This window comes from Astatotilapia calliptera, chromosome 6 (assembly GCF_900246225.1).
Source record: "Astatotilapia calliptera chromosome 6, fAstCal1.2, whole genome shotgun sequence".
Classification (NCBI taxonomy): Eukaryota; Metazoa; Chordata; class Actinopteri; order Cichliformes; family Cichlidae; genus Astatotilapia; species Astatotilapia calliptera.
Window position 1 is genome coordinate 37,013,566 of NC_039307.1, and position 12,933 is coordinate 37,026,498.

General features: G+C 43.2%; 1 protein-coding gene across 1 annotated transcript in view; it reads left to right on the forward strand.

Annotated features, from left to right (window-relative positions):
- The first annotated feature begins 5,678 nt into the window (after nucleotides 1-5,678).
- gtpbp2b (GTP binding protein 2b) overlaps nucleotides 5,679-12,933 on the forward strand; it is a 30,113-nt gene continuing 22,858 nt past the window's right edge. The window contains exons 1-3 of the mRNA XM_026172014.1: nucleotides 5,679-6,083; nucleotides 7,867-7,893; nucleotides 12,180-12,364. Of these exons, the coding sequence (XP_026027799.1) occupies nucleotides 5,895-6,083; nucleotides 7,867-7,893; nucleotides 12,180-12,364 (401 nt within the window). The 5' untranslated portion in view covers nucleotides 5,679-5,894. The remainder of the gene's footprint in view (nucleotides 6,084-7,866; nucleotides 7,894-12,179; nucleotides 12,365-12,933) is intronic.

Consider the following 12,933-nt stretch of genomic DNA (forward strand, 5'->3'; position numbering starts at 1 on the left):
ATACCCATTTCAATTATTTATTTTTACCAGTGAAACCAATATAACATCTCCACATTCACAAATATACATCTCAGAATCAGAATCAGAATCAGAATCAGAATCGTGTTTATTGGCCAAGTACTGTATATGTGCAGACACATACAGGGAATTTGGTTCCGGTAGATGGTGGCTCTCAAGTACAGCAATGTAAATCTCACACACACACACACAAGTGTCTATATATACACATTACACATACATACACAAAGCTATGTAAACCAACTATAAATAACGAATCTAACCTTATATACATAAAATACAGAAATGAATGAGGTGGAATGAATACTACAAAATGTACATAAGGTGCAGTTGCAGCCTGGCAGTGTGACAGGTCAACTGTTAAGAAGGGAGATGGCGAGGGGAAAGAAACTGTTCCTGTGTCGGGTGGTCCTGGTCTGCAGGCTTCTGTACCGTCTGCCAGAGGGCAGCAGATCAAAAAGTCTGTGTGCAGGGTGTGAGGGGTCTGCGATGATTTTCCCTGCCCGTTTCCTGGTTCTTGAGAGGTACAGATCCTGGATGGAGGGCAGGGGGGCGCCGATGATCCTTTCTGCTGCCCGTACAGTCCGCTGCAGTCTGTTCCTGTCCTGTTTAGTGGCTGCTCCATACCAGACTGTGATGGAGGAGCACAGGACAGACTCAATGACCACAGTGTAGAACTGGATCAGCAGCTCCTGTGGAAGACTGTACTTCCCCAGTTGTCTCAGGAAGTACATCCTCTGCTGGGTCTTTTTGAGGATGGAGTTGATGTTGGTCTCCCACTTCAGGTCCTGGGAGATGGTTGTACCCAGGAACTTGAAGATCTTCACAGTCGACACAGGGCTGTCTGATATGGTGAGGGGGAGCAGAGTTGAGGGATGTCTCCTGAAGTCCACTGTCATCTCTACAGTCTTAAGAGTGTTCAGCTCCAGATTGTGCTGACTGCACCAGTGTACCAGCCGCTCAACTTCCTGCCGGTATGCAGACTCATCACCATCTTGAATGAGGCCAATGACAGTGGTGTCATCTGCAAACTTTAGGAGTTTGACAGCAGAGTTCTTGGAGGTGCAGTCGTTAGTGTAGAGGGAGAACAGTAGTGGTGAGAGGACACATCCTTGAGGGGCACCAATACTGAGGGACCGGGTTTCAGAGGTGATCTCCCCCAGCCTCACTTGTTGCTTTCTGTCTGTCAGGAAGCTGGTGATCCACTGACAGGTAGCTGGTGACATGCTGAGCTGGGAGAGTTTGGAGGAAAGAAGTTCAGGCACAATGGTGTTAAAAGCCAAACTAAAGTCCACAAACAGGACCCTGGCATAAGTTCCCGGGCGGTCAAGGTGTTGCAGGATGTAATGCAGCCCCATGTTCACTGCATCATCCACTGACCTGTTTGCCCGGTAGGCAAACTGCAGAGGGTCCAGCTGGTGGCCTGTAATGTCTTTCAGATGGGCTAACACCAGTCGTTCGAAGGATTTCATGACCACAGACGTCAAGGCGACAGGTCTGTAGTCATCCAGTCCTGTGATGGTGGGTTTCTTGGGAACAGGGATGATGGTGGAGCGTTTGAAGCAGGAGGGAACTTCACACAGCTCCAGGGATCTGTTGAAGATGCGAGTAAAGATGGGAGCCAGCTGTTCAGCACAGGTTTTGAGGCAGGAGGGTGAGACACCGTCTGGTCCGGGGGCTTTCCTGGGCTTCTGTTTCTGGAATAGTCGGCTCACATCCTGAGTGTGTATTCTTAGTTTCAGGGAGGAGGAAAGGGGGGTGAGAGGTGTGGTGGAGGTCGTTGAGTCTGGGTTGGAGAGGGTGGTGGTGGTCGTTGAGTCTGGATTGGGGAGGGTGGGGGTGGTCGTTGAGTCTTGATTGGGGAGGGTGGGGGTGGTCGTTGAGTCTGGATTGGAGAGGGTGGTGGTGGTCGTTAGGTCTGGATTGGGGAGGGTGGGGGTGGTCGTTGAGTCTTGATTGGGGAGGGGCAGGGTGAAGGGGGGAGAGGTGGAAGGTGTGTTGGGGGTCAATGTCTGAAGCAATGTCCCTGGGGAGGGGAGGGTGGGGCGTGGGAGTCTGTCCGTCTCAAACCTGCAATAGAAAGTGTTTAACTCGTTGGCCAGGTCTTTGTTTGCTTCAATAGTGGGTGGGGGGCGTCTGTAGCTGGTGATTTCCTGCAGGCCCCTCCACACTGACGCAGGGTCGTTGGCTGAGAGCCGTTCTTCCAGCTTCTGGGAGTAGATCCTTTTAGCTGCTTTGATCTCCTTGGTCAGTGTGTTCCTGGCTTGCTTGTACAGGGCCCTGTCACCACTTCTGTAGGCGTCCTCCTTGGCCTTGCGAAGATGTTGGAGTTTAGGAGTGAACCATGGTTTATTGTTGTTGTATGTGCAAAAGGTCTTTGTTGGCACACACGCGTCTTCACAGAAACTGATGTATGATGTCACAGTGTCCGTGAGCTCATCTAGGTTCTCAGATGCAGCTTCAAAAACAGTCCAATCAGTGGAGTCAAAACAGTCCTGCAGTTCCTGCTTTGCTGCGTTAGTCCACTTCTTCACAGTTTTGACTACAGGCTTGGCACGTTTGAGTTTTTGCCTATAAACTGCAATAAGACGGACCATGCAGTGATCAGAATGTCCCAAAGCTGCCCGGGGCACAGAGCGATAGGCATCTTTTAGAGTGGTGTAGCAGTGATCCAGTATGATGTTGTCCCTGGTGGGGCAGTCTATATGCTGTCTGTATTTAGGGAGTTCGTAGTTTAGGTTTGCTCTGTTAAAATCCCCAAGAATAATTGTAAAGGAATCCGGGAATTTCCTCTCCAGGGTAGTAATCTGGTCAGCCAGCTCGCACAGTGCGTTGTTCGCGTTGGCCTGTGGAGGGATGTAAACTCCGACCAGCATGAAGGAAGGAAACTCCCGCGGTGAATAAAAAGGTTTACAGTTGATGAGAAAACTTTCCAAGTGTGGGCTGCAGTGTTTCTGTAACACTGTGACATCAGTACACCAACCTTCATTAATGTAGAAGCAGACTCCACCACCCTTTGTTTTCCCTGAGAGCTCTGTTTCGCGGTCCGCCCGGTGAAGTTGGAAGCCCGGCAGATTTAAGACAGCGTCTGGGACTCGCTCACTGAGCCAGGTTTCAGTGAAGCAGAGGGCAGCAGAGCGTGCAAAGTCCTTGTTAGTCCGGTTTAAGAGCAGTAATTCGTCGACTTTGTTTGGAAGAGAGCGGAGATTCGCGAGGTGAATGGAGGGGAGTGCCGTGCGGAATCCTCGCCGACATTCAAAAACAAAACAACAACAAATCAGCGACCAATATAGCCACCTTTCTTTGCAAGGACACTCAAAAGCCTGCCATCCATGGATTCTGTCAGTGTTTTGATCTGTTCACCATCAACATTGCGTGCAGCAGCAACCACAGCCTCCCAGACACTGTTTAGAGAGGTGTACTGTTTTCCCTCCTTGTAAATCTCACATTTGATGATGGACCACAGGTTCTCAATGGGGTTCAGATCAGGTGAACAAGGAGGCCATGTCATTAGTTTTTCTTCTTTTATACCCTTTCATTCCAGCCACGCTGTGGAGTACTTGGACGCGTGTGATGGAGCATTGTCCTGCATGAAAATCATGTTTTTCTTGAAGGATGCAGACTTCTTCCTGTACCACTGCTTGAAGAAGGTGTCTTCCAGAAACTGGCAGTAGGACTGGGAGTTGAGCTTGACTCCATCCTCAACCCGAAAAGGCCCCACAAGCTCATCTTTAATGATACCAGCCCAAACCAGTACTCCACCTCCACCTTGCTGGCGTCTGAGTCAGACTGGAGCTCTCTGCCCTTTACCAATCCAGCCACGGGCCCATCCATCTGGCCCATCAAGACTCACTCTCATTTCATCAGTCCATAAAACCTTAGAAAAATTAGTCTTGAGATATTTCTTGGCCCAGTCTTGACGTTTCAGCTTGTGTGTCTTGTTCAGTAGTGGTCGTCTTTCAGCCTTTCTTGCACTGAACATAAGTTCCCTGCAATTTCTGAAGAATATTACAGTAAATCTGGCTGAAACTTGGCCCAGACGTACAGCAGGTTTCCCGGAGGAGGGATGTGTTGAAAGTTGGACCTCAACTACTCAGGATGATTTTTAATGAATTTCTGAAATTTCCATAATTGTAGTGTATTGGCCGACTGCATTGGATACAAGTACCCTTTAATTTCTGAGGAATTCTACAGTAAATCTGGCTGAAACCTGGCACACAGGTACAGTAGGTGTCCTAGAGGGGGATGTGTTGAAAGTTGTACATCAACTACTCAGGATGATTTTTAATGAATTTTTGAAAATTGACATAATTGTAGTGTATTGGCCGACTGCATTGAATACAAGTACCCTTTAATTTCTGAGGAATTCTACAGTAAATCTGGCTGAAACTTGGCACACAGGTACAGTAGGTGTCCCAGAGGGGGGATGTGTTGAAAGTTGTACATCAACTACTCAGGATGATTTTTCATGAATTTTTGAAAATTGACATAATTAAATTGTATTGGCTGACTGCATTGGATACAAGTACCCTTTAATTTCTGAGGAATTCTACAGTAAATCTGGATGAAACTTGGCACACAGGTACAGTAGGTGTCCCAGAGGGGGGATGTGTTGAAAGTTGGACATCAACTACTCAGGATGATTTTTAATGAATTTTTGAAAATTGACACAATTGTAGTGTATTGGCTGTATTAGATTGAATAAATGTTTCCATTAATTTCTGAGGAATTCTACAGTAAATTTGGATGAAACTTGGCACACAGGTACAGTAGGTGTCCCAGAGGGGGGATGTGTTGAAAGTTGGACATCAACTACCCAGGATGATTTTTAATGAATTTTTGAAAATTGACATAATTCTACTGTATTGGCCGACTGCATTGGATACAAGTACCCTGCAATTTCTGAGGAATTCTACAGTAAATCTGGCTGAAACCTGGCACACAGGTACAGTAGGTGTCCCAGAGGGGGGATGTGTTGAAAGTTGTACATCAACTACTCAGGATGATTTTTAATGAATTTCTGACATTTCCATAATTGTATTGACTGTATCGGGACGTTACATTGTAATTTGTGTGCGCGCGCGCGCGCGACTGTTCGCGCGCGTGCACGTGCGCGCGGGTATAGGCTTTCAATCGGCACATAAAGCGAAAAGGCGCTACCGTAAAGAGTGGTGTAAAAGCGCAAGGAAATTTATGCGGCGGATAGGAGGCGGCTGGCTTGACCGCGGCTCACAAATGACGGCTCACTTTACCGCGGTACAGGCAGGGATGACACCAAACAGAGAGAGCACAAACGAAACCCTGGGAAACCAAAACACAACAGCATAATACATAACAATATCAAAAGAAAAAGTACAACAAACAAAAACACTGGGTCACCGACTCAGGACCATGATATTTATTTTCCTTCATGCTTCTCTTTTGGAATTCTGCTCATATATCATCTCTTTTACCTTTATTAGAGTAACGGACTTAAGGAAAAAATTCTGTCCAGTGCTATGGACTGTTTTACCCCAGCAACTATCTGATAAGCTTTCAAAATATACAATAAATTAAAAAAAAGTACACAAGTTACACTATAACATTAAACAAACAATGAATTTATTTTGAAGTTTAGGTTCGTTTCTGGTTACGCCCACTGAAATATTTTGAAAGTTGCAGCCGGAAACGTGAGTAGATTTGCCAACTGTTGTGGGGATGCTGAGGAGAGAGCATCCTTCACTGTAGGTTTTCACACACACACAGGCCGTGTGTTTTATACGCTGTGATGTTACAACGCCGAGCAGTGTTACATTTTACTTGACTGCCGTGAGTTGCTCTTACACGGAAAACTACGCTTTCAAGCTAAGCTAGGAGCTAACACTCCAAGATTAGCGATGGTGGATTTGTCCGAAGGTGGTGCAGTGTCAGTCGGACACAACAGAGACAGACAGGGATCAGGTTCGGGTAATAATGATAGGATAACGTCGAAGAAGTCGCGAACGAGAAGAGGCAAAAGAGGAAAGAGAAGGAGGAACAAAAAGAACAACAGGAACAAAACGCCACCGCCGTATTTACCACCGGAGGTAGCTACCCTTCTATAGCCTGGGCATGATTATGGGACCTCCAGCCCGCTAAGCTAGCTAGTGATACTGTAGCAAACCATAGTCGAGCGCAGGTTATTTGCGGCTACACTTTGTTTACACCATACAGCTACCTATAACATGGCGGAAAATACTCTTATATGACCTTGATTTTACACAACAATATTTTACCGCTGTCTGGTTTGAAGGAAACTCATTCCACACGCAGAGGCCAGAGATTTTGACGCATTCTCATAAAGTGAAGTGAAGAATTTAGCAATACTAATTCAGCAAAATAATCTGTGTTTTTTTCTACATTTTTATAATAGTCAAATACGTTTTAGCTCGACTGGAGCAAAGTTAAGAATGGTGGGAGATATATGGAATAGCAAACCGTTGAGAAAACATATTAAAATGAAGTACGCAGTGCAAAGGCAATTGACTAGTAATTGAGATACTAATCCACTTAATAAAGGAAGTGGCCTGAGCAATCCATTAGATTGTGATTAATCACAATGTAATTTATCGCAGGAAACTGAAATTGCAGGAGGATTTCACTAAATCAGTGGCTCAAGAGTTGGCAGTTCGTCTTGTAATTGGAAGGTTGTTGGTTCAAGCCCCGGCTTGGACAGTCTTGGTTGTTGTGTCCTTGGGCAAGACACTTCACCACTGGTGATGGCCAGAGGGGCCGATGGCGCAATATGGCAGCCTCCCTTCTGTCAATCTGCCCCAGGGCAGCTGTGGCTCCACTGTAGCTTGCCTCCACCAGTGTGTGAATGATTAGTGGAGTTGTAAAGCGCTTTGGGGGTCTCGAAAAGCGCTATATAAATGCAATCCATTATTATTATTAAATCCGGTTGGCAGAAAAGGGCATGCAGTAGGAGGGGCCACATAAGTATGTTTAGCTAAAAGTATGTTTTCTTAACACAGTGATATGTAACAGCACATCTGTAAACCTGACTGTAGTAATAGTGTTTGTTTAGAGTTGATGCTTCACTTAAATAAATACATTAGCAAGATTTTAATGAGAATACACACACACATATATGAATACATCCAGAATACATACATTACTAGATTAATGAAAAGTGTGCGAAGAGAAACTAAGAAAATGGCCCAAAAAATGTCAGGCCCTGAAAAGTTGAAAAAGCAGAATTTGAGGTTGTCCACTAAATCTTGAAAAAAGTAGATCGATGTAGTTAAATCATTTTGTTTCTTAGTTTTTGTCTGTATGTCTAATACAGAGAAAGATCCAAGATGTAAGGAGTATATAAAGAGTAATCTGCCCTCCAATAAGTAGAATACAGCATATAAATATGACAAATTGCAGATTCAGAGATATATGTATGTGTTTTTCTGACTGTATAAGATGACAAACAAATACAAAGAAAACCTTTCAAACATGAAAACACATTAAGTCAATACATATGCTAAGACCTATACTATGAAACTGACAACAGCATGTTGTAGGTAAACAAGTAGTTGAGACACAATTCTGCTGCTATATGCTATATACCTGCTGTTGAGAAACACACCCACAGTGACCTCTCTGGGTGGCGACTTCTAGTGTTTTAGTTCATCCTGGCAGTGATGAATGACGGCTGAGTGTCTCTGTTACCAACATTCTGGGGAGTTGAACACTTTCTTCTGGATTTGAAAATTGAAAAACTGTTGCCAGGGTGGCAACATACCTTTGACTACATGATCTATGTTATAGTTAGAACAGTTTTGTTCATATCATTAATGTGTTAACTAACCTTATCCCTACATTTCTCTACATTTCCAGGCTGAAGAAGGGAACATTGAATATAAGGTAACTAACCTTCTGTTTCTTATCCAAATTATAGAATAGAATAGAATTAAACTTTATTGTCATTGCACATGTCACAGGTACAGGGCAACGAAATGCAGTTTGCATCCATCCAGAAGTGTTTTAGTGATATAGATATATTACAATATATATTAGCAATGATATAGATATGTGAGTATATTACAGAAATGGGTCTATTACGGTATGTAATATGTACACGGTATGAAGTATGTTATGAATATGCTCTAACTATAAGTATGTACAGGCTATGAACAGGATATAAATATGAAAAAAAAACTATACAGAAATATGAGATATACAGCTATACAGAAATGTGAACTATGCAAGTTGTAAACAGTTGTAGAATTAAAAATTATCGTATGATTATTTACACAGAACTATGCAGTAGTGCAGTTAAGACGCTATATAAAGTGCTAGTGGTTGTGAGTGGTGGTTCAGTCCATGTTATTATTGTGTGTTTGAGGGTACAGTTGTCCATTGTGTGTGTATGTAGGTGGTTGTGTGTGTGTGTATGTCCAGTCCGTGTGTTAACGTGGGTCAGATGTCAGGAGGCAGAGTTCAGGAGTCTGACAGCTGTGGGGAAGAAGCTGTTCCGGTACCTAGTGGTCTTAGTCCGGAGGCTCCTGTAGCGCCTCCCAGAGGGCAGGAGGGTGAAGAGTCCATGTGATGGGTGACTGGGGTCTTTGATGATTTTCCCAGCCCTTTTCAGACACCGCTTCCTGTAGATGTCTTTTATGGCAGGAAGTGGTGCTCCGGCGATGCGCTGGGCAGTTTTCACGACCCTCTGCAACGCCTTCCGGTCCGAGGCAGAGCAGTTCCCGTACCAGACTGTTATACAGTTGGTCAGGATGCTCTCGATGGTGCAACGATAGAAGTTCACCAGGATGTCTGAGGACAGGTGGTTCTTCCTCAGAGTCCTCAAGAAGAAGAGGCGCTGGTGAGCCTTCTTGACCAGCTTGGAGTAGTTGGTCGTCCAGATGAGATCCTCGGAGATGTGGACTGCCAGGAACTTGAAGCTGCTCACACGCTCCACGGCCGTCCCCTTAATGTGGATGGGTGGATGTGGGTCAGCTATTATGATGTGATGAACTTCTTTTCATTTGTAAGCTGTTAAAGTTTTTTAACCCTCAGCCATAAAAGGTCTTGCCATCACCTGCTGGGCGATGAGCAAGCAGATGGCGTGAACACAAAAGGTTGTGAACGCGATAACTCATGAACGAAGGGATTTAGCTTCAGTTTGATGTCTGCTAAAAGTCTCGAATGAGTTTGAATCTCAGTAGCCTTGACCTCAAGGTCAGATGTCAAGTTTTTAGAAAATCTTGTGAATGTGATAACTCAAGAGAAAGTCCAACTTATTACCACCAGCAGCAACTGTGTGACAGAGAGCATGTTTGGCTACAAATAAAAAAAAAAAAAAAAATAAGAGTCAATTGGTGCTACTAAAAACAGCTATCTGAGAAAGGATTAAATAATTGTGGAAAAGACTAGGAAAATTATGTTGCATATCTTAGATTGATTAGTTAGTTCGTGCACATAAATGGACAAATATTGGGTGATTCCATATTTTTAACCATTTTATGAATAATTAATTCAGCAGTGGGCTAATAAAATGCTTAACATACTAGGAAGGTATTGATAACTACACTAAAAATGTGGTCATCAAAACTGTCACCCAGTGGTGAGGTTGTTGTTAAATGCTGTATATTCTTATTATAGGTATTTTCTTTAGGTTCCTAAAATATCTTCAAAGTTTTGAAATAAACTTGGTGAACCAGCAGGAAGGAACCCGAATTTTGTCTGATTTTAGCCTAATGGCATAAAGGCATCCTTCTTCCTAAGCTCCTTACAGTTCCTAAAATTGATTACTGCCCACTTAAAAACATCAGATTTTTTATCTCTGTCATCTGTTTATGGGCTGGATAGCTGTGCTGAATTAGACCGTCACATGTATTCAGGGTAACTCTGCTCTCATCTGTGAAAACTGCAGTCTGCCAGTGGTGGATCTGCTAATTCTGGTATTCTATGGCATTTTCTATTGCAAATGCCAGTTGGATTCCACTGTGCTGGGCAGGGCCCACTAGAGCAGTGGTTCTCAAATTTTTCACAATGAGTACCACCTCGTCAGTCCAATAATCGACGATGGGCAAAATATCCGCGCATGCGCAGACTTTTTGATGGGCAGAGCAATGTAGTCATGCACGGACTGACATGGACAAACTAATTTCCCCCCAAAAAATTAGGGCTGTCACGATTAACGTGATTAAAATTTTTAACACGCTCAACCAATCTGGACAGCAGAATGAAAAACCTTTGAACGAACTGCCTGAAGTGTGTTGACAGAGACATTTCAGGGATTTTGACTCAGTTTGCGCTCCAGATGGGTTAATTGTTAATCGCGTTAGTCATGATGACGGCACATTAAAGCTGACAGCACTAAAAAAAAATTAAGTATAAACTCGCCAATTTGGGATTTCTTTGGCTTTTAACTGGATGAAAGAGGTAAACCTAAGGATGTAATCAAAGCAGTGTGCTGCTTGTACAGACGTGTTATGCGCGCATAACTTGCATGAGCAGGTACGTGTCCACCATCTGGCTGAGTATGCTAGGCTATCACCAGCTTCTGCAGCTCCATCAACAAGCATTTGGGCACACTCTGAGGAGGGTGCATTTGCTCGCAGATGAAAGAGTTAAAACAGTGTTAGCTCCATCATTATTAGCAAACTTACTCATGGGCAAACAAATAAATAAATCGCTCTTATAAAAACGATCGCTGATGGGCTCAGCCTATTGTCGATAGTAGATATATTCGTCCAATCGCCCAACCCTAGTATGAACCCTACTTCCAGGTCCAAATTGGTCTGCGTTTATTAAGGCTGTTGTGTTTTTAACATGTTTTATTGCTTTGGATCTTGTTCTCTTTAATATGAACAAGCCCCTAAAAAAGGCTGTGATCACTGTCGGCCTTTCTCCGTTTTTATTACCACTGTTCATTTTAAAGCTCAGTTTTTAAAACCTTATGACATAACTACAGCCCAGCCCATGCAGCAGTAAAACTAACCTCATATTGTGGATGGATTGTTTACAGCATCCTGCCATGCAGTTGTATTGGTCCCTAACCATGGGGAACCCTCACATTAACTTTTATTGAATGGAAAAAGATTAGCGTTCATCCTCCAACTTCACTGTGTTTATATTATGCTAACCATCACATAGCACATCATTATATGCACGCTAGCCCAGCTTTAGTACCTTACAAACGTCATTGCTGTTTAGTTTTCTGACTTCATTTATGTCGGAAGTGATAGCACAGCTGTACGTTTTAATTTTTCAGAAATCCCTCAGTCAGAACATGGTATATTATTTAATCTTAAAAATTTGTGGGGCAGACTTCCCACATACCACTAGAGGGTGGGTGATATTAAAGTCCTGTTATTAGTATATGTGAGGGGGCAAACTCCTCAAGATGGGTGGTGACCATGGTGGCCATTTAGAAGTCGGCCATCTTGGATACAACTTTTGTTTTTTCAATAGGAAGAGGGCCATGTGACACATCAAACTTATTGGTAATGTCACAAGAAAAACAATGGTGTGCTTGGTTTCAACGTAACTTGAACAGGACTTTAATATCACCAACCATTCCCATGTTATTACGGTGTATCCATATAAATGGCCCACCCTGTAGTCTGTTTCTGAGTGTTTGGTCAGAGACATTAACAACAACCCTTATGTAGGTTTTCACTTTCAGTAGTATCAATGTTTGTACAAGTAATGTCTATATGTTGATTCATGGTTTTCTTTGGGGGGGTATCTGCTATAAAAAGACATGGCCAGGAAAATCTCCTTCATATTTTTCTGTGTTTAATCATCAGTTACTTTGACACAATGGCATCTGCTGTGATGCTGATGAGGTCTCAGAAGTGTTAGCTTTATTTATATACCTAGATTTACACTATTTCTCTATTGCAGAAAAAGTGTCACATAGTTTGGAATTAAATATTTGTAATTTACAAGGTTTCGAGGGTGCTTTCGACGGTACGTATCCAAGATAAATGACCATAAGTATATGTTTCTGACAGAGTCAAAATTAAATTGAATATAATCAGGACTTTCTGAATCAGAATTAAAGAATTAAATCCTTCAGTTTTGAAAATCTTGGATTTAGTGTAGCTGACTTTTTTTATTTTACCTCAGAACTCCTATGCAAGCAGTGCTCTAGTTAAACTGTGGCCATTTACTACCTGTATCATTATGTATTTTCTATACTGTAGTTGAAGCTGGTCAACCCCACACAGTACCGCTTTGAACATCTGGCCACACAGCTGAAGTGGCGACTGCAGGAGGGCCGTGGCGAAGCTGTCTACCAGATAGGAGTAGAAGACAATGGTCTGCTAGTCGGCCTGACTGAGGCTGACATGAAGGCCTCACTCAACACTTTAAAGAAGATGGCAGAGAAGTAGGTCATCTTGTACAATTTATTTGCTGACATTAAGACGTCACCAAAGAATATATATAAGTGTCTTCACTCTGGTGTCACTCATTAGTTTTGGACTCCACAATGTTAGTGTCATGCTGGTTCTTTTGCAGCCAGAAATTACTATGTTTGGAGGACAGGGTGGCATGCTAAGTATCTGTTAAGCTTAGCAAGCTTGGTTAGCAAGCTTCATTCATAATATGGATCAGTGTAACATGTAGATTACTGACCCTGATTTTCTGGGGAAACATCGAACCATTCCCAGGCCATCTGTTGGATGTAATCTCTCCAGTAGGTCCTGGGTCTATGCTGGACATGCCTAGCCTGAAAACTATCCAGGAGGCGACAGTCTCAGCTGGCTCCTTTCAATGTGAAGTAGTATCGGCCTATCTGAGCCCCTCCTGAATAACTGAACTGTTAACAAAAACATCAGGACTAGATTAACAAATTTATTTATCAGCAACAGTGCTTCATCTGGTGACATGACTTGACATGACATAAAAGTTTGGAAGGAGCCACCCAACTCCATCAATATATGTCAAACCATGAGC